The sequence below is a fragment of the Arachis ipaensis genome, chromosome B2, assembly GCF_059453495.1.
Source record: "Arachis ipaensis isolate K30076 ecotype BB chromosome B2, ASM5945349v1, whole genome shotgun sequence".
Lineage (NCBI taxonomy): Eukaryota > Viridiplantae > Streptophyta > Magnoliopsida > Fabales > Fabaceae > Arachis > Arachis ipaensis.
In genome coordinates this window covers 118,123,074-118,147,681 of record NC_142437.1, presented here as the reverse complement: position 1 = coordinate 118,147,681, position 24,608 = coordinate 118,123,074, and the positions used below count along the sequence as shown (strand labels likewise).

The following is a 24,608-nucleotide window of genomic DNA, read 5'->3' as shown; positions in this document are numbered from 1 at the left end:
AGTCTGTTTTTTATTATCTAATAAAGCAGTTAATCTATAATAATCAGATTCTTCTGTTAATTCTAAACTTTCTAAATAATTCATAAATGAAAGACTAGGATGAAGATGTACCTTTCTGGAGAAAAACTTTCTTTATTTTGTATATTTTACATAAGGTGTTTTTATCTCCAGAGGGGAGATTGTAGATGCTAACTCCAGAAGGGAGTTTAGAATTATTTTTCCCTAAGGGAATTCTTCTTCAGACTATAGAATCGCCTTGGCATCTTCCTCCTTGCTCTCCTAGCATATGAGTACTCTTAGCCTCCTGCTTTCTATTGTCTGATGCTTTTACAATTGCCTAAGCAACCTATTTATAATAGTTGGGTTTGATGGACAATTCTCATCCTTACCCTTCTTATGACGTTATTGCTTACGTCATTGTTTTGTTCTCTTGCACCAGCTACATTGTTGGTGCTCTATGACCTAAGTGCTTACGTCACTATGCAATAATGTTAAGAGATGCTTCAGATGCACTGTCCTCCTCTTTTATCATGTGACCCTCAGATGCATTGTCTTCTTCCTTCATCATGTGAGTTGATTCCGTTTCATTATTGCTTTCTTCAGATATCTCTGAGGCACATAGCTGGCACTTGTGGTCTTCTCTGTCTTTTATCAAATAGCAGAGATTCCTCTTTATCCCTTCAGGGAGCTTTTCTAAGAGTCCAGATAAGTTATAGAATGCTGATTCAAATTCCACCAAGAGTCTCATCTCTCTTTCTTCGATTTCATTTCTTTTACTGGACACAAGCAGAGTATTTCTACTTTTATAATTAATCCTTGTGTGAGATTTCTTCGTTATTTTTTGAGTTCTTTCAAAGACCCTTGCTAATGTGTTGGCTAGCCTTCCTTCATGACTGTAAATTGTTAAGTCTTGAATCTGATCAATTGGTTAAAAATTTCCTGGGAAGACGGACATGAATATTACTTGGTGTGCTGGAACCAAGCATTCTTCTTCTTCATTAAAAATAGGTTGACTGTTTGTAAATTTTAGGGATATATCCCTTGGATTTATATTGTCAATTATATTTTTAAATCTCTTTACTGCATCAACGAATCCTGCAGGAAACTCATTAATAATTTTTAGATCATTAAAAATTAAAATTGTATCAATTAATCCATATTGGAAAAACTGATAGGTGTCAGATGGGAAAGCATCTGGAAATATAACCAGCTTTGTTAGCTGTTCTTTGGCAATAGGATAATATCCCAAAATTGCCCTTTTTTCTTCAGTCCAATTCAGGACTATGTTAAGGGTTTCTCTGAGATTTGATCTACAGACCCTTTTCTTTTCCTTGATTTCAGCCCTTGTAGGAATGTTTCTTATTATCCATGTTCTCTGGGTTTGAATTGGAGCTTTATCTGCTCTTTTTAGAGTTTGCTCTAGATGGAGAGTTTCATATTCCCTAAAGGATTTCTTTGCCTCTTCCAGTGTTAGAAACCCTCCTTTATGAATTATCCTTGACTGGTGTGTGAATGGTGCTGCTTTTTCCCAGGCATCATATACTCCTTTCATGGGGCCATTATAAATTACATAATATTTTTTATCTTGGGTGGATTTTTTAATGATTTCAGCAATTATTTTATTTTCTGAAATTTTTTCTTCACCTGATTTGTCCACCATGCTTAGCTGGCTGAACTCTGATGGTTTTGCTTGTTGTGTTGATTTCATTGCTTCAATGGCCTTCTTGAGAGATTGGATCTGTGTCCTTATTTGCTGACAATGCTTGCATTTTTCAAGTTCTTGCTCGTATTTTTGAATTTCTTGATCTAATGTATTAACTCCATTCTCTTGTTAATGTATCTACAATAACATTTTTGTCACCCTTAATATATTCAATTTTTATTGGATATTGTAACAAAAATAATTGCCATCTTACCAATCGTCCATGATTATAATCAACTTTTAAATTATATCGTATGAAACCTGTTAGGTAACTTGAATCTGTCCTTAATGTAAATTCTCTGGGTAGTAAATCAATTTTCCACTTCTTAAGAGATTTAATTGCTGCTAGAGTTTCCTTTTCATGAGTGGTATATCTCTGTTCTGTTGGAGTAAAAGTTCCTGAAATATACCTGCAAAGTAATTCCTTTGGGGAATCTTTAGAATCTAGTGATTCTTTTTCTTGTTCCAAACTTTTTATAGTTTTCTTAACTTTTAGACATCCTGACCAGGTTATGTCTGAAGCATCTGTTTCTACTATTAAGTAGTCATTTTCTTCTGGAATATAAAGTTCTGAAAGTTTTTCACATAATTCTTTAATCCTTTGAATTTGCATACTATCTTTTTCATCCCATTTCCATTCTTTTTTAGTACTTATTTTTGGAAATAGGCTTTTAGTGTATTCTGTTATATTCCTTAAAAATCCTTGATCAGAAATATAATTTATACACCCTAAAAATCTTTGTAATTGTTTTCTATCTTCTATTTTATTAGGAAATAAATTTACCTTTTTTAGGATATTTGGCTGAAGTTTTAGCTTTCCTTGAGTGGATAGAATTAATCCAAGAAACTCTATTTCTTGTTTTGCTATTCTTGCTTTCTTTTTGCTAAGAACTAATCCTTTTTCTTTACATCTTTCTAAAACTATTAATAATTTTTGAAGATGATCTTCTCTATCCTGTTTTGTAAAAATTAGTATATCATCAATGTACACTAAAACAAATTCATTTAACTCTTTTAAATTTTCTTCCATAAATCTTTGATAAATACCTGGGGCTTGTTTTAATCCGAATGGTAATACATTCCATTCATAGAGCAACACACTTGTTGATTCTTTTGTTGGGCAAGTAAAAGCAGTTAATTTCTTTGTTTCTTCATCTAAACGAAGTTGCCAATATCCTGATTTTGCATCAAGAGATGAAAACCAAGTTGCTCCTTTGATTTTTTCTAAAATAGAATCTTTTCTTGGAAGTTTATGAGCATCACCAATAGTTGCTTCATTCATCTTCTTATAGTTAATAACCATTCTTCGTTTTTCCCTTTTAATTTCATTATTGTTTTCGACATAAAAGGCTGGAGCCGCATGAGGACTTTTACTTAATCTTATAATTCCTTTTTCCAAAAGATCTCTACATTCTAATGAGAACTCTTCTCTATCTCTTGCGGAATAAGGAATTTTATTTGGAACATTTATCTCTTTTGTAGGATCTTTTAATTTAATACTTACTAATTCGTTATTTGTATTTTTAATATCTAAAGGATTTTCAGCACAAATTTCATCTAAAAGTTCTTCTATCTTTATTTCAAGATTATTTTTTGGGATATTTATTTGAAAGTATAAATTTAAATAACATGTCTCTAATATAGAAAATATTTTAAATTTTAAGATCTTATCTATAGTAGTAGTTGGTATTTTTATACGTTTTGATTTTTGATTTATTGACGAATCGTGTGGAGCTTTTAAAACTATATATGTTAATTCTTGAATGAATGGATGATATAGCTTTAAAAAGTTATTTCCTATGATAAAATCCATTCCAGAATCTAACATATATATAGATGGAACAATGAACCTATAATTTTGAATAAAAATTTCAACCATCTCTGCTTTTTGGTCAATTTTATGTATTGATTTGTCAGCTATTCTAACTCTTAATGGTTTCTTTAATTTTTTCCAATCAAGTTTTATATTTGAACTAGCAAAACATTGTGTTGCTCCAGAATCTATGAAAGCATTTATAAACTTTTCTGTTATTTTTATAGTAATAAATGTGGCATTATTACTCAGTCTCTGAGTCTGTTTCCGAGACATATTCAAAAATATAGTCTAAGTTATCATCAGATTCTTTTAATGGTTCCATGAAACAAGACTTAGCAATTTCTATTTGTTTGGTAAGATCCTTTTTATCCTTCTTTTTTGGACATTCATTTGCATAGTGTCCTTCTTCTTGGCAATACCAACACTTACAATTTTCTTTTTTATTTGGGCAATAGTTTTTTTTTGTCTTTTGTTTTTATTGTTATTTTTCTTTCTAAAATACCTCTTTTTTCTCTAGTTTGGATAATATTTTCTTTTTCTTTGAAAATTTTTATTAAGACCATATTTTTGGGGTATCTCTTCATTATTCTGACAACAAATTCTAATTATATTCGCAAATCTTTTTTGAGTTGCTTCTTGCATACAACGTTCTTTTATTTCCTCTCTTATTGCAGAGGTTGCTCCACCAAAATTATTTTCAATTGTCCCTCTGTTTATTTCTCTTATAAATCTTCCCATTATAAATTCATTAGCAGGATATGGAAGTTTTGTTATATACATACTAAGATAATGATTTTTATCTTCTTCTTTTAATTTGTAATAATGTATTCTATATTCACATATATAAGATTCCACATTACATAGATCATATATCTGAATATTAGCTAAATGATTTTTTGCTTCTTGATATTCTTTATTATAGACTTCTTGTTTATGATCTATAATATTTTTTCCAAAAAATTCTTTATATAGAATCATCATTATATATAATATCTTATCATAAGCTGTTATTTTTGTTGCTAAATCTTCTATTATTTGGTTTTCTATTGATGTCATATAATCTCTTATAGTTCCTTTAGTATGAAACCCTATGTAATTCCAAATATCTCTTCCAGACAATTCACTAAGCTTTGGATTAGTAAAAGCTTCTAATAAAAAGGAATTCAACCAATTTTCGAAAATTTCTTTTTCATTCTTTTTACAGTCTAAATCGAGCATTCTATCTCCTTCCATTTCCTGGATTTTAGGAACGTATTTTAATGGTATTTTTGTATATTTTGAATCTTTATTTATAAACCCTTTTTTAAAAGCATAATTATCAAAACATGTTTCCCATTTAAATTGAGATTGATTATCCTTAGATGTTCCAGCTTCATTTTTTACTTGTATTGGAATTGCTGGTTCTTCGTCACTTGAATAATCTAGGATGTGTTCTTCATTTTCTATATTTTCAGGGTTTACTAATTCTTCTTCTATTTGAAATCCTTGTTCCATAATATTATTTTCTTGAGCCATCTTTAATTGTTTAAAAAGCATTGTAACTTCTTCTAATTTTTCTTCAATATTCATAATTTTAGTGGTGGTTTTACTTTTAAATCTGTTATGTTGATTATATTGTAAAATTTTTTTTCTTTGGAATTCTCTTTTTCCTTATTTCTTTGAAATTTTATAGATACTAATATTTCTTCAAGCATGTCTACTATAGAATTTAATTGTGGGTTAAAAGTATGATGAAGATGTGGTGAATCATTTCCATGGTAACATTTTTTAGAAATTCCATGAAAAATAAGTTTTTTCAGGTTTTTTAAGTCCTTCAATAAAACTTATAGTAAAATAAAGATTTTGAGAAAAATCATTTTGTATTGATTTTAAGAATTCGGTGTCATTACAGTTAACATTAGTTAAAATCATTAATTTTTGATCTATTAATTTTGATAACTTAATTATTTCTTCTCTTAAATCTTCTAATTTATTTTTTTCCATTAGGTGACGCTTTTATGAAGAGTTACGATTTTAAGTGAAAAGTGTGATTTTAGAATGTGTGGTTTGAATTTTGCCACCTAAGCATATCTTTAAATTTTGCTCTTTACCTTATATTTTACCAAAAATAAATTATTGCTATTGTTTTGTAGTGGCTTTTATAACCATATTCTCTTTCTCTATTAATTATTGTATTCGTAACCGTTTCCTTTATCAATGCAACCCTACATATTATTCTCTCTCTTCATTAAATTTATGCATGCCAAAACATTTGAGGAGGAACTTGAATAGGATTACACATTCATGAATCATGACAATTCTGATGAATCTGTATTGAGTCATTTTGTCTAACTGGTTTTACTTGCTAAGTCAGTCATCTTTTCATTAGGCAAAGACTCTAGTAAGGATATTTAAACATTTTTAAATAAGAACATTTAATCTTATTTATTAGATAGATTATCATGTATTTAATTTTGAATACATAACATAAATTTAAAATATTGTCATTGTTAAAAGGTAGATTATCATGTATTTAATTTTGAATACATAACATAAATTTAAAATATTGTCATTGTTAAAAGGTATATATTGTTATTTTTTAAAATTGTTATTTTAGTTTTGATATCAATTTTTTAATTTATTTAAAATTTAATTTTTTAATAAAATTTTATTAGAAAATTATTTTATTTTTTTATAAATTTTATAATATTATTTTTTATTTCTATTTTATTATAATTATTTTGATACTTTTTTATTTTTTTGCAAATTGAATATCTTTTACAAGTTTAATTTTTATTTATAATTTTATAATCCTTTTAATAATTCTTTTTTTATTTTTAAAGATTTATATTTTAATCTACCGATTCTTATTGCTAATTTTTTATTTTTTTTGTCTAACAGTTTTTGTTTATTTTTGAATTTCTTGAATAAAATTTATTGTAAAATTAAGATTTAAAAAAATTATTTTGTATTGATTTAAGAAATTCAGTATTATTTGAATTAATATTAGTTAATTTTTTTTGCCTATTAATTTGAATAATTTAATTATTTTTTCTTAATTTTTTTAATTTATTTGTTGATTTAATTTCGTTCATAGTTTATGTTTTTATTATTAAACCACATTTTTTAAAATACGTTTTTTAACTGTGGCTAAATAAACTTTAAAAAAGATTATTTTTATGGTCTTTATATGAGTGATGGCCTTTTATTTATTATTTTTTTAGAGTAAAGTATTGTTTTTATCCCAACGTTTGGGATAAGTTCTATAATTGTTCCTAACGTTTCATTCGTCCTATTTATGTCCCCAACGTTCCAAAATTGATTCAATGTTACCCTCCTGTTAACTCCACTGACAGAACACTAATGGAGCTGTCTACATGGACGCCTTTGTCTATTGTGGCAAACTATTCCCCTGTTGACCGTTACTGAGAATTGAATAAAAAAAGAAATTTTAATTTAAAAAGGTGTTGAAACCCTAATTTGAGATAGCCCCTTTTGTAGATTCGTCTTCTCACCATCGCCGTCTCTGTTGCAGTTGTTGCTGACTCCATGGCTTCGCAGGGCTCCCAGGCGGTGCGTAGCAGCAGTGCTTCGAGTCGAAACAGCAGCCAAGGCCATCGACGGAGAACAACTTGTTACTGTGGGGAGAGGCCAGTGCTTGCGATTTCATCAACGGCAGATAATCTGGGACGGAGATTCTGGGGCTGTGTTAACTATGGGGTAAGTACAAAATGTAATTACTGGGTATGACTATTATTTGATTATCTGATTAGAATTTTCTTTTGGTTTTGGCTTAGATTGGAGAAGAGTGTGGGTATTTTGTGTGGGCAGAGTCAGAGCAAGAGGCACAAGTTGTTCGATTGAAAAGAAAAATCACAGACTTGAAGGGTAAAGTGACAACAGTTGAGAGGATGTTGACATTGGCAGTAGCAGTTGCTCTGGTTAGATGGATATGTGCTATAATATTACTGTGTGAAAAAATGTCATTGACAAAAAATGAGAGATTTTTTTTTGCAATAAGGCTGCACAACATAGCCACTAGTGTGTAATGTCTTGGCAATATGTTGTCTGTATTTTAGGGTGTGGTTGTAGGCCAGGGATTAACTTGGATCAAATGTAATCTGTTGATTGAATAATTTTGAATGAAAATTTATTGTTAACCAATTTTATGTCTTTAATATACATTTTCATGGTACATTATTGTTGTAACTATTTGCAGATATAATTAACTAAAACAGTAACCTAGAAATAGCATAAAGTATTAACCTCAACATTAGGTCTAGTATGGCAATAGTTCACAACTTAACTAACATAGATATCATGTACATGTCCAAAAATTGGAAATATAAATCAACCAAGATGCTAAACAGTGTTTATGAAGTAGCAGCATCACCAAATACAAAATATGAAATCAACAACCATAGTTTTTAACCTATCACAAAAAAAAAAAAACAAAAACAAAAACAAAAACAAAATACATCACAAGTCACAGAAAATCACTCTACATTGTTCCATGTTCTTGGTGGAGTCTTGGCCATGAACCTGAGCTGGGATTGGGTGACCTTCTTCACTGGGCTTGGTAGCACCCTTGGTGTTGTTGGGGCTGGTGCAGAAATAGTTTATGAATGATTCACTTTAGCCCTTTTTGAAGTAGCAGTCTATGATTGTTGGGAGCTGACAGCTGGCTTTCTCTTTGGGTGTAAGAGTGGTTTTTTGTTGTTTCCCTTTTGCTTCCTAAGACCACTCTCAGTAGCTTTATTAAAAGAAGTCTTGGCAGAGAGTCTGGCACTTTTTCTAACCCCTCTCTGTGACCTCCCATTTGAAGTAGAACCAGCAGCATTGTTAACTTGTGCACAAAACAGATGGGCAGATAATTCAATGAAGCAAATGATGAAGACAAAAGTAAAGACAACAACAAATAATTAATGATATAGTCTTACAGCAGGGTTTGGAGATTGACCCTAGGACTGACTAGGTGCAGACTCTTTTTTCCCCTCTTCCGTGATGTTCACATCAATTAAACCTTCATCTCCCTCCCTGTCATCATCAATGTCACTGAAATCAAGACTATCAAGAGTGTGATCTAATGCATTCCCATAAATTGAATCAGAACTCCATGAACTTTCACTCTCCCTAGGTTCATAGTCATCATCATCATCAGAGGTCTCACTCCCCTCCTCTTCTTCTTCAACAGCATCAGAACTCCTAACAGCCTCACATGATCCCTTACTCATGGACCCAACCTCTTCCACTTCAGTAGGTCCATCAGTAACTGGCTTTGACCCAAGCCCAACATTAGGACCTTCATACACAACAATTGGGTCAGGCCCAGCCTCATCACCTATTTTAGCAGGAGTAGTTATTTGCCCCGGTTGCACATCTTCTCCCACTTCACTTGTCTTGTGAACAACATAAACCTCAACCATATCATCCTCCACCTCAATTCTTGCCATATCCATTGCATCTTTGTCGTTTTTAAGCACGGCCAATCCTTCCTCTAACCCAGCATTCACAGCTTTATACCACATCGCAGCGATATCCTTCTTCAAAAATCCCTGTCTACTCATTATTTCATAAACCTCAATCAAATTTCATTCATCTTCATCACAGTAGTCTACAATGGACGTCTCCCCACACAAATACATAACAGCACCTTCTTCAAGCCGAAACCTACCCTGGTGATAAATTTTTACACTAAAATGACTCATCTCTTCCGCTACTTTTTCTATTACAAGTTTCAAACATCATAAAACAAGGGTAATCAATGTGCAGGAAAGAAAGTGTAAATCAAAACATTCTACTAACATCAACAACCCTAAACCCTAACAACAACAATATTGCAATCATAGAAACCCTATGCATTAACATCTTTACTTGCATGAATTATTCCTTTGAAATGAAAATCAAATATAGATTGCACATACCTTTTCACTTTATGCCGTTTCAAAGTTTTTAGTACCAAGACGGGGCAATGCTCTCCTGTATGTAGGGAAAACTAAAATACGAACTCGCTTCAATCTGTCTTCTTCCAGTGTAATTGAGCTCGTCGAAAAACAGAGGAGAAAAGTTCGATAGGGGTTCAGGGAATGTGGAAGATGAAGTGTTACGTTTTTCTTTCTCTCATCTGAATGCAAGCATTTCGTATGCTAAAAGAAACATTATGTGCGAAGGAAAACTCGCGTCAATACACACATTTGGGGTTAGCAACGTTTATTGTTCACGTAGGCAACTCCATTAGTGACAATTATAGGACTTATCCCAAACGTTGGGGATAAAAATAATACTTTACTCTTTTTTTATAAAGTGTATAGTATTTTGACTTCAATTAAGGTGGCACATTCTAGCGCCAGTTTTTACATGTCCTTCTTCTCAATGTCATTTAAAAAAAAATTAAATGTAAATAATGAAATTTTACCATGATTAAGAGAGTTTTCATTATAGACAAAATATATTTGACGAATTTGTTAATTATTAATCATTCATGTCAGTTAATTATGGTGTATATTCAAATATATATAATATCATTAATATTGTTTTAAAATTTTATGTAAAACATTAATTATATATTATAATTCTTTTTGAATTAATATCATCATATATTAGCTAAATTTATATAATATGCTATAAGATATTGTAATAAAAAATGATCATGATTATTTCCAAATTTCGTTAGGTTGATAACATATATTGGTTGCATTTTCAATTTATAAAAATACTAGAACTATACATCTATATATTAAACTTCTAACTAGTTAATTAGTTTATAAAAAATATATTAATCTAAAACAATAAAAGTATAATTTATAATTATTCTGTCTTTTTCTTTTCAACAGGACTAAATATTTTTTTTATATATGTTCTTAAATAATGATGTAACTATATTCATTATTTCTTATTCAATTTTAAAATTCACTTATTATAATATTCACGGTATAAATAAAATTTTTTTATTATATTTTATATCAATTATCCAAATTTTAAAAATAACATGCTAATTAAATTAATTATTTTTTAATAAAATTATAAAAATATAAAGAAACAAAATCTTTTAATTTATTTATAAAAATATTATTTACACACTAAAATTAATCACTAAATTCAGTTATTATATATTTATAGTTTAATTTATTTTAATATATATTTTATATTAGTAATTAATTTTGATAATTAATTTCGGTGTATAGTTAGCACGATTGATTTATTTATTTATTTATTTTATCAAAGATAGGAGACTCCAACCCGCAACCTCTTAATTGAATACGAAGAGATTATACCATTTGAGTTATAAGCCAGGATTGATTTATTTATTGCCTCTAATTAGTTGCCATTAAATTAGTTGTCTCTATTCTCCATCCTGTTGCCACTTCACCCTTTAATTTGCATCATTTGCATGTACCCTAGTTCCCACTTCTCTGTATTCTATTTCTATATATATGGGTACCAATATCCCAAAACATCATAGTAATCCTCAAACAACATTATTATTATTGTAGTGATCGAGTTCACACTTCACAATTGTCTTCGCATTTCAAAGACAAAAATGGCTCAACCAGTGTTTGTTTCATCAGCCCAAATCTCAAAAGAAGATGAAAAGATAGTGTTTGATTCATCTGTTATGTCATATGAATCCACCATACCCAAAAAATTCATATGGCCTGATGAGTTTAAGCCAAGCCAAGACATACCAGAACTTCAAGTTCCAGAAATTGACATGAAAGCCTTTCACTCTGGTGATCCAAAAGTTATATCAAATCTTTGCTCTAAGATTGATGAGGCATGCAAGAAGCATGGATTCTTTCATGTTGTTAACCATGGCGTGGACGCCGAACTCATAGCGAAAGCTCATGTTTTGATGGATGATTTCTTTGGCATGTCGTTGGCAGAGAAACAGAAGGCTCAGAGAACGCTTACAGATTTTCGTGGGTATGCTAGCAGCTTCACTGGCAGATTCTCTACCAAACTTCCATGGAAGGAAACACTCACTTTTCCTTACTCTGCTGAGAATTCATGCAAAGCTGTGGAGGAATATTTTGTTAATGCTCTTGGGGAAGATTTTCGTCACTTTGGGTGAGTTACAATGATTTCTTCCCTTTCTATTTTTATAATGAGCCATGCCTGAAATGTTTTAATTTAGTTATATTTATTTTTTAAAAATTATTTATATAGCGAAGGTAATAAGTAGTTATTTTTATAATAATGTTTTGGAAACGTTGAAATTTAATTCAAATTTGTCTTATTTAGTATTTATTAATTATCGTTAAAATTAATAAATATTAAATAAGAGAAGTTTGAATTAATTTTTTATTATTTATTGAATATTACGATTATTTTTTATAGTTGTGGAAATTAAATCAGTAAAATTAGCAATTTAAAAGTTTAAAATATTAACTAAAATTAAATAAGATATAATCATTGTTTTTTTACTACATAATATTATGTAGTTGAATATATGTGTGAAATTACTTTATATTTACTGGATATTAAAATTACATTATTTTATTCTGTGTTTTTTTATTCTTAATTTCCATGAAAAAATAATTAAAATTTTATTATCTCTTTTTGTTTTATTTTATTTTAAATGTTTACTTTAAAAAATAAAAAATTAAGTCAAATTATTTTTAATCAAGTAGAACATTTTATTTTTTTATTTTGTACAATTGACAAAATGGCTCAGTAATTTAACGTGGAAATGGATCTTTTTAATTTTTTTTAATTTGAAAAAGTAAAATGTGATATCATATAATTAATTTTATGAGTGGACAAAAAAAGAAAAACAAAATAGAAAGCATTAAAAGATTAAAAATTAGTCTAAGGGTGTTCATGGATTGGATCGGATTCGATCCGCATATCTGTGGTGTTTATTCGAATTCGATCCAAAAATTGCAGACATAAATCTGATCCGCAAAGCTATTCAATCCGCACACTAATCAGATCGGATTGCGAATTTTGTGTTGGTATCTGCATATCCACATATCTGCAAAAATAAAGAAATAAATATTCTTTTTATGTTTTATTTCAACTAATAATTATTATATATGTTGTATTATTTTAATTTATTATTTAAAAAAGTATGTTTAATATTATTTTAAGAGTAAACATATTTAAAAGAATAGAAAAAATAAATTTTATTGATTTTTTAATAAAAATAAGCTTTTAAAAATATATTTTGTGTTTTGCGAATATATGATATTTGATCCAATTTATAAATGTGCGAATTGGATCCAAATTTGTTTAAAAACTACGTATATTTAATCTGATTTGACTCGATAATTTTAATATGGATCGAATAAAAATTTTAGACATATCTAATCCGCGTCCACTCCTAAAAATCATATTTTATTTTTAATTAAAAAAATTAAGAGAATCTATTTCTATTTTAAGTGAACATACATAGCATCATTATTGTTAATTGCGTCACGTTAGCCTTGTCCATCAATTATAATAGAATAGTATAGTTATTATGAGAAAAATAAAAAACAATTTATAATATAAAATATTTAAAAAATAAAAAATATAATATAATAAGTAAGAAATTTAAAAATAAATTAAATTTTAAGGGTAAACAAAACCTGGTTAACATTTTTCTAGAGAGAAATGTTCATTTTTAAGATATATATTTTCCTTAATTTCAATATACATACCTCAGAGAACTGTTTTAATTTGTCAACCTGACTGCATCAATTTTAAAAGGAAAAGATTAATTAAAAAATCTTGACACATATATATTTGTATTTGATAGGGAGTTCTACGAGAAATACTGTGATGCAATGAGCAATCTAGCCCTTCAAATCATGGAACTTGTGGGAATGAGCTTAGGAGTTGGGAAATACTTCAGAGACTACTTTGAAGAAAATAACTCTATTATGCGACTGAATTATTATCCACTTTGTCAAACACCTGATTTGACCTTAGGCACTGGGCCCCACTGTGACCCTAATTCCCTTACCATTCTTCATGATGATCAAGTTGCTGGTCTTCAAGTGTTCTTCGATGGCCAATGGTACTTGGTTCCTCCAAGACAAGGTGTCTTCGTTGTTAACATTGGTGACACATTTACGGTAACAAATCTTTATATTGTAATCTTGTTAGTTGGTAATTGGTTGATTTTATATAATTTAATATATTTAATTAAACTATTTAATATAATATATATTTATATTTTAACTATTATTTTTATATAAAAATATATTGAATAGATGCCAATTAAAATTAAATATAGCATATATTACAGTATGGTGTAATTATATTCCTGAGTACATACATATACCGATTGAGTTGAATTGACATTTTAAATTTATTCCGCGTGATTTCTCAAAATTAATTAATATTTATAAATAAATACGTGTATTATTAATAACTTATGTTAATATATATGTTATACAATACTGATTTGATAATTAATTTTTAATATACCCATAATATAATTGTTATTTTTATTTATTTATTTTCAGGCTTTATCAAATGGAGTTTACAAGAGTTGTTTGCACAGAGCTGTAGTGAATGACAAATCAGCAAGAAAATCACTTGCTTTCTTCCTGTGTCCTAAGAGGGACAAAGTTGTCAATCCACCAAAGGAACTCATTACTGAAGAGAATCCAAGAAAATATCCAGATTTCAAGTGGCCAACCTTGCATGAATTCACTCAGAAACATTACAGGGTTGATGAAGGAACTCTTGAAACATTCTCCAAGTGGCTTTTAGACAATAAAACTTCAACCAATTAATTAAGAGTGTCTCTTGTATATATATATATATATATATATATGCCATCCAAATTAAACCAACAAGTATGTAATAATCGAACTTTATTTTCTTATGTTTAGGTGCGGATGATGATCATATATATAGTCGTAGACTCTTAGGAATAATATAATAAAGTGCTTGGTGTATGTCTTCATCGATTTTGAGTCCTTATAATAATATTATCATGTTTAAGCTTTTAAAATCATTTTCTCTTTTTTGATTAATTATTAATGAGTTATTTTTTCTTTTCAATGAAACAATAATATTATTAAGTTTTAAAGTGATCTTTAAATTTTCACTTAAAAATTTAAAATTGATCATTAAATTTTCAATTATTTCAATTTCTACATGAATTTTTATTATGTAATTTATATTAATCCTTCATTAGTAGCGTGTTAATTAATATGACATCATAAATGAACAATTAATAATATATAGTCTAACCAGACTATATCATTTAAATTATAATTTATTAGCATAAAATATCAATTAATTGCACATATAATAATAAATAGCAATTTTACGTATTATAAAACAATTTATTCATATGTCAATTGATATCATTATGTATCACAATATAATTTGTTTATATATTACTGACCATTAAAATTTTAGAGATAAATTTAAAACTGAGAAAAAAATTCAAGTAACACTTTTAACTTTTAAGAGTTAATTTAACATTTATTCTATTTCTTTATTTCAAAACTTCCAAAGAACGTCCACATACATTCATTATTTTGCTCTTAAATCATGATTTAATTACCTTCTCACATCCTTCAATTTAGAAAAATTATTACCGAAAATTCGTCTAAAAGAAAACACGTGTAGGACATATTCTGATCTATATCTAAACATTTAAATATTAAAATTTTGTTAAAGAATCCATCTAATTTTATAATTAATCTTTTCCTTTTCAAAATAGATGTGGTAACAAAAAGAATTTAACTGAGGTATTGAAAATTAACGGAAATACCATAAAAATAATTTTTTTTCTTCCAAAACGGGGTTTACTTTTCTTTAATTTATTTTTCTAATTGTTTGCATTGCTTATATTTTTTTTATTTTCTCTTTTATATTTTAAACAAAAATATTACGTACATATAAAAAATTAATTACTAAATCAATTATCATGTATTATATTCATACATATTAATTCATATATTTTTTTAATTAAATACTCAATCAATAAAATGATCAAACTTGTATCAAATTTATCAAAGTAGAATAATAATTTTTTTGTTTTACAGTAGAATAATAAAATTTTATGAAACACCAAAGATATATTTTTATTCGGTGAGTGATATTTTATATTATATACATAAATCATAATTGTATTTTAAATTGTTTTATTTTCCTATGCTCAAAATAATTACTATTATTCTATCATAAAATTGGCAGGAAATGCAATTCAAAATGAAGCCATGTGTGTATCATAAGTTCATAACTTATCAGTCAAAATTTATTAAAATACGGTTAAAATATATATTAAAATATAAATACACATTAAAAATAAATTAAATTACACATGTATTTATATACAAATATATTAGTGACTAATTTTAGTATACAAATGATATTTTTGTTTAAAGTAATAAGCATAAAAATAATTTTTAAAATAGAAATCATTGTAATTAACTCACCCAAAGTGTCGAAAATCTTCCGTCCCCAAGAACTGTAACAAAATATTCCTCAACAACTTTGCATGACTTCTCATCAGAAGAATAAGGAAAAGCATACCCTCGTTGAGCCTTCTTCTTCTTCTCCAGGAATGGCATGCCAAAGAAATCATCCATGAGAGAATCCACGCTTCTTGCATGCCCCATCAATTATACTATGTTTTCATTTTCTTTGGGGTCTTCATGGGGTGATGAAACAAGCATTGCTGCTTCAGCCATTTTTTGGTTTTGAAATGCAAAGGCAATTATATTGTTGTTTTAATTTGAAGATGGATTACTATGATGTTTTGGTATATATATATACATGTTGTATCACACGAAAGGGTGATGCGGCAATATTTAGTAACATTGGTTATGATCATATTTAACTTTTTTTTTTTTGTATTTAACTTATGCATATCACAAATATAATAACATAAATATATTTTTGAAGTGTGTTTAGATATGAATATATGTCCTACACGTGTTTTCTTTTAGACGAATTTTCGGTAAGAATTTTTTCCAAATTGAAGGATGTGAGGAAGGTAATTAAATCATGATTTAAAAGGTCAAATGAATTTTACCAAAATGATGAATGTATGTGGACGTTCTTTGGATGTTTTGAAATAAAGTATATAGTAAGAGTAAAGATCAAGATAGCAAGATTAAAGATCTTGAGAATGATCAATGACTAAAAACTTTCTGTTAAGTGTAACTCTCTCTCTCTCTCACACACACACACTTTCACAGCATGTATATATATACTCTATATATTTGTACCTGGTATGAGTTAAGAGAGTTGTATAATGCAATTAAGCTTTAACTTCTATAGTTTTCATTTTCCTCTGCTACTATTCAGTTTCTATAGTTCTTCAACCTTAGTTTTCTTGTTTCGCAAGTCGTCTATTCAGAATCACTTTATAATAAAGAAATAGAATAATGTTGAATTAAGTCTTAAAAGTAGTACTTGAATTTTTTCTCAATTTTAAATGGATCCCGATAGGGAGATAATGGACTATTTATACAATGTGTACAATAGACTATTGAATTACAAAATGAACATCCCTTCTACTATTTAGAATAACCATCCGAGTTCTAGAGATAATAAACATCTTCCCAAAATATTAAATTGATTTTGGAGATCTAGCGCTCTAATACCATGTCATGATACCACTCATCCCAAAAGCTTCAACTGATGGAAAAAAGGTAACACTAATGGTTATATCTCTAATACTTCATAAACCTCCATTGTACACATTTATTCCATTAGCTCCTCATACTTTCCCATTTTAAATTCATCCCTAAAGTTTTAATAGTCAATAATATATAGATAAATTATGTTATTGTTGTTAAAATTTTTATTCTAATTTGCTAATATAAAAATTAGTCCGAGTAATATTGTAATTATTAAAAAATTTTATTAGTTAATTGCGTTGACAGTTAATTAGTTTTTTGATAGAGAGAATATAATTATTCACAAAAAATATAATTTAGATATCTAATTTTAATAATCACAATAGACACATGACATAAATTGACATTTAGACAAATTATGTGTATAACACGTAAAATTATTATTTACATTTTATGTGATGTGTAATTAATTGGCATGTCATTATTTTATTACATGTAGTTAAACCATGTTCTGACATATGTTATTAATTGTCCATTTAAAATATCGAATTAACACAATGTTAATAAAAAATATTCAAAAGATTAAGGTAAATCAAATAGTAAAAATTTAGATTAAAAATAATTAAAAATTTAATGACCAATGTAAAAATTTGACTGAAAATTTAAAAATTTGAATTTTTTAAATTTTAAATTTTACTTTAAAAAGTAAAGTGTGATCTATCATTATTTATTTTATAGATAGAATAAAAAAATATATGAAAGAGAAAATATTCAATGAAATCTCACTTTATTTTTTAAAGTGAAAATCTAAAATTTAAAAGATCCAAATTCAAATTCAAAGACTACTTTAAAACTTGATAATATTATTGTTTCATTGAAAAAACTTGATAATATTATTGTTTCATTGAAAAGACAAAAACAAATAATGGAGTCGTCAATAATTAATCAAAAAAGAGAAAATGATTCGGAAAGCTTAAAAATAATAATATTTTATATTGAACTTTCATTTATTGACCATAAAAGTTCAGCGCAGATTGATGCACCAATAAATCCCACAACAAAATATCCAGAAAGTTTATTTAATAAGTGGAAATATAATATATAAACCAAACGTGAAGTTACACCAATGACATAATTGTTTGTTTAATGTGAAGTCAAATCCAATATGAAATAATGATGGGCAAATATGATGATATCCATGTATCGGATAAGAATACATCTAGGAAGCCAACATCATTTCGGTCAAAAGACATAAACATAAAAATATTTAAAATTAAACATTTAAAGAAAGAATATTTAAAAGTGAAATAAAATAAAATGAACTTAGGGTATAATTTAAGATTTAAAATTTGAAATCTAAAATGGTCGAGTTATGCCGACAATTTATTTTAGGTGAAATTGTGGTAATATTGAGAATAAAAAGAAATAAAAAAGATAAAAGAATCATTTAAAAAAATAACGAGTAAATAAGTTTATTTGGCTAGAGTCTAATAATTATTTTAATAATATTTTGGTGAAGATTTAAGGTTGTTCTTTTCATAATAAAAATATAATGTATACTGGCATATTGTTAAGGGATTACAAATGGTTTGGGATCTGGGCATAAAGAAAATCATTTTTGAGACTGACTTTCTTGTTAGAAAAAACTTAAGCATGAGTTTGAGTTTTCATTCTGTTATGGATAAGTTTCATACTGTGTAAAGGAAAAAAAAAAAAGAAATTAAGTTTCATACTCCATGACAAAAAAAAATGTATCATACTCAATCAACAGTATAAATATCGAGAAATATGTATAATCTTAATGTATGAAATACCATAAATAACATAATAATTAGTTTAAATTTATTTTTTATGTTCCTTCTAATCAAGAGAATTTACAAGAGTTGCATGCACAGAGCTATTGTGAAGAGCAAAATTGTTAGAAAAGCACTTAAAAAAAAAAATTCAAATTCTTAAATAAAAACAAATGTACCATGCATATCGAAGTAAGGAAATGTTAAAAGCAAAAAATACAAACTCAATAATTTTTATGTTTGCATAAGAGAATGTACTAACATAACATTAAACTGACAATTGAATGTAAACCATCGTTTTCAAAGAGATTACAAAAAAAAGACTGTTTAAAGCAGTGAATAGAGTAAAATAAGTAATATAGTTCAATACACTCTTATAATCCACCATCCATTACAATCACACACCTAACACCTCATTAATGTAATTTTTTTTTTATTTTTATTTTTTTTTTGTTTTTTTTATTTTTTTTAACTTATAACCACACTAGGCACACACTCTTTTTTTTTTTTTTTGGTAACTTAAAATCACACCACACATACTTTTTTTCTTTTTTGCATTTTAATTTTTTTTTTGGATTTTTTTAAAACAACTATAATATAAAACCAATCAAATTGCATCTGACAATAATATTTTCTCTTGATCAACTCCTTTGATATAGCTGGGTGTTGCTTTTTGTCTGTAACTCCATCTTTAAAATTGGACTCTGTTTAATAGAACTGTTAATAGAACTATGTCAGTTTAAAAAAAGATAAATAAAAATAAAAAACCTAAACTTAATTAGTAGCAATAAAATTAAAATTTAATGTAATGTGATACTCCACTTTAATTTGGGGTCTACTAGAAAGATAAAATTATTGATAAATAAAATGCAGTTTAATTTTAAAACCAAAAAAAAAAAAAACAGCTTTAAACTTATGAAAGCTCCCTCTACACTTCTAACAAGAAAAGAAAGGGGGGATAGATTGAACAACATTACAAAACTTAGTTGTAGTGTTCACAGTTTAAAATTTGCATTAAGTGCATGATTCACAAATTAGATTATAAAATCATTATTAGAAAAATGAACCCATATTATCTAGAATGAGTTGTGTAGTGTGTATGACAAAATAAAATAAATTATCAACCTACAAACTATTTGGTCATAAGTCATAACGTATAAATAAATAATTTTATATTCAGACAAATAAATAATTATTTGAATATGTGTCATTTGTTGAGAACCTTCAGAAATTTTTTGAGTGATATTGTATCGAAAAAATATAATTTTATATTCAAACAAACATACATAAGACTTTCGAACTAACTAAAAGTCAAAAGTATATGTTTGTGACTTTTTCTTTAATTAAGTTAATCTTCATCCTGCTAATGTTTTAGAGTAAATATATATAAAGATTAACTAATTATTTTAGGTCAAGAATATCTTACATTTAGATCTAGATAGAATTAATAATAAATTATATATATATATATATATATATATATATATATATATATATATATATATATATATAATTTACAATATTTGTATAGTAAAATTAATTAAAGGAGTTTTAATGCTAGCTAGTATCCAAGTAAAATGCATAATGACCGGCTAGTAATGACATTATGAAAAAGTAGTACAATAATGGAAGAGAGAATGAATATGATGCATGTCCCTTACATATCTCTGAAGTGGGTATGAGCAGTATGAATATAAGAGGAAAATACATGACATTCAACTTGGTAATCTTTTCTTTTTCTGCATGCGCTCTTTCTTGTAGATGACTATTTTGTATAACAAGTCAGATGGGAATGTGGGATGTGTGAAGGAGAGACCTAATAGGGGTTGGTATTTAGGGTATTTACATGTATAGATGACATGCATTGATGATTTTGCAGCATCAGTATCCCTTTCTCTTTGCTTCGTAGCTTATTAAAAAAAAATGGCTAAATTTTCAATCATAGTTTAATAAATTTCAAGAAAGTAAACTTCATTTAATTTCATAAAAAGTTCAACTAAAAAAAAAGGAATTAGATACATTACCCCTTCAAATGCATTCCGTACAACACAGTTGAGATCATCTTCTAGCAAGAATGCTTGTTTTGGTAACACCAAATATGGATATTCATAATCCTCTTTGAATTGAACTTCCATCCACCTGTTCACAGATACTGTACCTGCACAAAAACTCTCCATCTTGCTGCAATCGATTACCAACAACTTAATTAAGGATGGGAATTTCAAGGCAATGTTCCCATTGTAAAACCTTTCAAGGTTTGGTAGAGAGCGTAGAGACAAAGTCTTAAGTTTCTTGAAAATTATCTTCTCTTCGTCAAGCTTTGACGACTCTCCTACTTCTTCTTCAGACACAATCTCTTTTAGTGATTCACAGTTCTTTATGGACATGTTCTTCATCTGATGCAGAGTTCTGCTTGTTGAAGGTGTGAACAAATTCACAAGTCCATTGCATTCTGATATGTTCAACTCTATTAGGCTCGAAAACGATACCTTGCTTGGTACTATGCTCCTCAAACAATGGCACTTATCTATTTGCAGTTTTTCAAGATTTTCAGAAATCTGTTGCATCCAAGAATGCTCTAGCCCAATGGAATTCAGCTGCGACAAGGTACTCAACTGCAAACACTTTAGATGTGGAATAATTTCTTTCACACAAGCCATGCTGGGACTTTTAGTGCCAAATATCTCTTTGAAAGAGCAACAACTCACAACAAGCTTTTGTATGATGGTGGGCAGCTTTTGAAGTAATTCATATGGAAAAGTAGCTGAATCATCATGAAAACATTGCAACAGAAGAGCTTCTAATTTTGAAAGGCCATTCACATGAAACTGTCCATGCAACATCATCATGATTTCCTTCTTGTTCAGTGCTAGAAACTTCAAGTATGGAAATACCTACAAGGGGAAAAAGTATGTCTATTTCAGCATACTACTACATACATGTTGGCTAAAATAATTAATAAGACATTGATGGATATGTCATAAAATTTAACAACACATGGAACCTTTTCTGGCAACAAAATGGCTTGACACTCTGCTTGTGGATATTGAAATTTCTGAGACTCAAATTCGAATGTCTTCAACTTTTCACAGTGAAATAAGTGCACTTCCTCTAGTTTGGGGCATTCTAGCTTGTGCGGTGAAGGGTAAAAACATTCTAATTCTGGCAAAGACCACAGTTTTATGGATGTCATGCTTTGCAATGCAAACTCTTTAGGAGCTCCTTCAACAATTGCTTCATCCTTTGTAACAATTTCCACCAATCTATCACACTCTGTTATTTCCAGTTTCTCAAGTTTATTCAGATTTTCGGCTACAGATGTTGGAAATAACCTTTGAAGGTTGTTGCATCCATGAACGTAGACTTCTTGAAAACTCTGAAAGTAACTAATTTGTTGAGTAGGATCTGAACTAATGTGTTTCTCTAAGGCCTAAGTTGCTTTTGAAGGACACGGTTTCTTTTCTTTACTATATATGCTTATCAATCTTACAAAACTCTAGAGGATTATTTTGTTTGTGTTCTTGGAGAAGATTTCAGACAACTTGGGTATATCAGAAATTCAGAATATCATATAATAATTTTCTTTTAAATTTTTAATAGACTCTAATCTCAAAATAACATTTATTGATTTTTTTTATCTGTCAAGTATTTATTGTTGTATCACCTAAAGCAATGTTTGTCTCATGTTTTCATTTGGTAGAGTAAAATAAAGTGGTCCTTACCCAAGCATATTTGTAATATAAAATATTTCTCATATTTTCATTTGGTAGGAGTTTGTATCAAAATTACTCTGAAGTGATGAGCAATCTTTTTATTAAGATCATGGAACTTTTGGGAGTGAATTTAAGGGTTGGCATCAAATATTTCAGATGTAGAAAAGAAATGATTCTATAATAAAAGTGAATTCCCGTTATCTACTATGCAAAGACTTGCATGCAAACAAGAAAATCATCAGTTGTTTTCTTTCAGAGTCCAAATACAAAATAAAGTAGTGACTCCTCCAAATGAACTTATCAACAATGAAAATCCAAACGTGTATCCAGATTTCACATGGCCAGCTTTTCTTGAATTAAGACACATATTATAGGCATTATAGATCTGATGCAAGAACTCTTGATGCTTTCTCAAGGTGGCTAACAAAGAACAAAAGTATGTAATGAGTTATAATTTCAGTACTTTAGGATTTGTGTTAGCCAGGGGATAAAGTGATATTCATAAGTTTGATACTTTGGCTTGTCTAGCCGAATAGATGAGGACCTATGACTTACTTTCTAAAAGAATAAGTAAGATTATATTCAATTTTAAAAGAAAAAATATACCATAACAAAAATAAGAAAATGTTGAAAATTTAATCACTCTCCTGTGTTCACATAGAATGTCACGACATAATATTAAATTGACAACGGAATACAAACATTTTTTTTTTACTTTTAAAAAAGGAAAGTACTTAAAAGAATGAATAAAGCAAAATAAGTAATACAGTTTAACATACTGTTATCATCCATTATCCATGACTTACAATGCAATCACATTTCACACACATGGCTACACTAGCATAGATCATCCTCAACCCCTTTTTTTGTTTTTTTTTTTTAACTTATAACCACACCACACATGCACACTCTTTTTTTTTTTTTTAACTTATGACCACGCTACACACATCACATGCACTTTTTTTTTTTTTTTAACTTACAACCACACCACACTTGAACTTTTTTTTTTTTTTTTTCTCTCTTTTCTGCTTTGGGTAAACTTATACCATGCACACTACACACCTGCTCTCTTTTTTTTCCTTTTTTAATTTTTTTTAAATTTTTTTAGTTGTTTTTGGAAAAGAAATACAACATAAAAGTCAAGTTGCCAATATTCCTTCCTCTTCATCAATGTCTTGTCCATGTGGGTATCCTCATTTTGTCTCTAACTTCATTACTGGAATTAGATTCCGCTTAATAAAACTGTTAATATAACAGTGTTAGTTTAAAAAAAGATCAAATAAAAATGAAAAATTGAAACTTAAATAATATATGCAGTAAAAAAAATGATGGTAATATAACTCTCAACCTTAATTTGGGATCTACTAGAAAGGCAAGGAAGACAAACATAAAGGATTTTGTTTTGGACAATAACAATAACAACAACAATAATAATGTGTATAGAAAACAAATTTTTGCTTTGAACCTTTCCCAATCATTGCCTCCAATCAGAACATGGTTAAAAAATAAAATTAATAAGAGAAGAACAAAAGAACAAATTAAATAGCACTTCAAGGCTTAGTCACAGTATTATTATTCTCATTAAGTGTATCTGTAAACTCTGTTAAATTAGTAAATAATTAGTCAATAAATTAGTTTTTAATAAAAAATTAGAAACGCAAATATTATATTAAATTAGGATAGAGCTCATCGAAACGAAAATTTTGACACTAATTTCAAAAAAATTGGTCTAAAATTAGACTGAACGGACCGAACCAGTTGAACTGGATCCAAACTAGACCATCGATCCAACCAGACCAACCTATTAAATTAACCCAAGCCTTTCTTCCCCCTCATTTCAGCTGAAGCATTCACAGGGGAGAAGAGAATGAAAAGCCTCCCGAACCCTTACGATAAATCCAATTTGTCGTAATTTCTCCGTCCGAGCTCCGATTGCCGCACCGTTTGCGGTCACGTGTTCACTGCGTCGAGCTCTACGTTTCTACCGGAACAATTTCATAGGTAAGTCATTAAATAATCCCAGCCACTCCTTTCTCCCAATTCTTGAAAGTATGGTACGGGTATTGAATTTCT

General features: G+C 28.3%; 3 protein-coding genes and 1 pseudogene across 3 annotated transcripts in view; 1 reads left to right on the top strand and 3 right to left on the bottom strand.

The window, feature by feature from the left end:
* Positions 1-8,514: 8,514 nt before the first annotated feature.
* On the bottom strand, positions 8,515-10,957 carry LOC148575363 (uncharacterized; annotated as a pseudogene).
* On the top strand, positions 10,940-14,421 carry LOC107628557 (gibberellin 20 oxidase 2-like). Its single transcript, XM_088503998.1, has 3 exons — positions 10,940-11,564; positions 13,237-13,555; positions 13,949-14,421. The coding sequence occupies exons 1-3, from the start codon at positions 11,038-11,040 to the stop codon at positions 14,219-14,221; spliced, it is 1,119 nt and encodes a 372-aa protein (XP_088360124.1). The 5' UTR covers positions 10,940-11,037; the 3' UTR covers positions 14,222-14,421.
* A 5,015-nt stretch (positions 14,422-19,436) lies between these two features.
* On the bottom strand, positions 19,437-23,327 carry LOC148575362 (uncharacterized). The gene is made up of 4 exons (XM_088506191.1): positions 23,315-23,327; positions 21,827-22,227; positions 20,847-21,716; positions 19,437-19,539 (listed from the first exon to the last, which is right to left on the bottom strand). Exons 1-4 carry the CDS (start codon positions 23,325-23,327, stop codon positions 19,531-19,533), a joined length of 1,293 nt encoding a protein of 430 aa, XP_088362317.1. The 3' UTR covers positions 19,437-19,530.
* The window catches only part of LOC107626022 (uncharacterized), a 51,539-nt gene continuing 49,461 nt past the window's right edge, over positions 22,531-24,608 (bottom strand). Inside the window, exon 13 of the mRNA XM_088503996.1 lies at positions 22,531-23,777. Within this exon, the coding sequence (XP_088360122.1) occupies positions 23,769-23,777 (9 nt within the window). The 3' untranslated portion in view covers positions 22,531-23,768. The remainder of the gene's footprint in view (positions 23,778-24,608) is intronic.

What these genes read in the sequence shown, in the direction of transcription:
- LOC107628557 (XM_088503998.1), top strand. Translation starts at nt 11,038, where the DNA reads ATGGCTCAACCAGTGTTTGTTTCATCAGCCCAAATCTCAAAAGAAGAT. An exon ending in GAAGATTTTCGTCACTTTGG is followed by an intron (nt 11,565 to 13,236) that starts GTGAGTTACAAT and finishes TGTATTTGATAG; the next exon opens with GGAGTTCTACGAGAAATACT. An exon ending in ACATTGGTGACACATTTACG is followed by an intron (nt 13,556 to 13,948) that starts GTAACAAATCTT and finishes ATTTATTTTCAG; the next exon opens with GCTTTATCAAATGGAGTTTA.
- LOC148575362 (XM_088506191.1), bottom strand. An exon ending in CCATTTTGTTGCCAGAAAAG is followed by an intron (nt 21,717 to 21,826) that starts GTTCCATGTGTT and finishes TTCCCCTTGTAG; the next exon opens with GTATTTCCATACTTGAAGTT.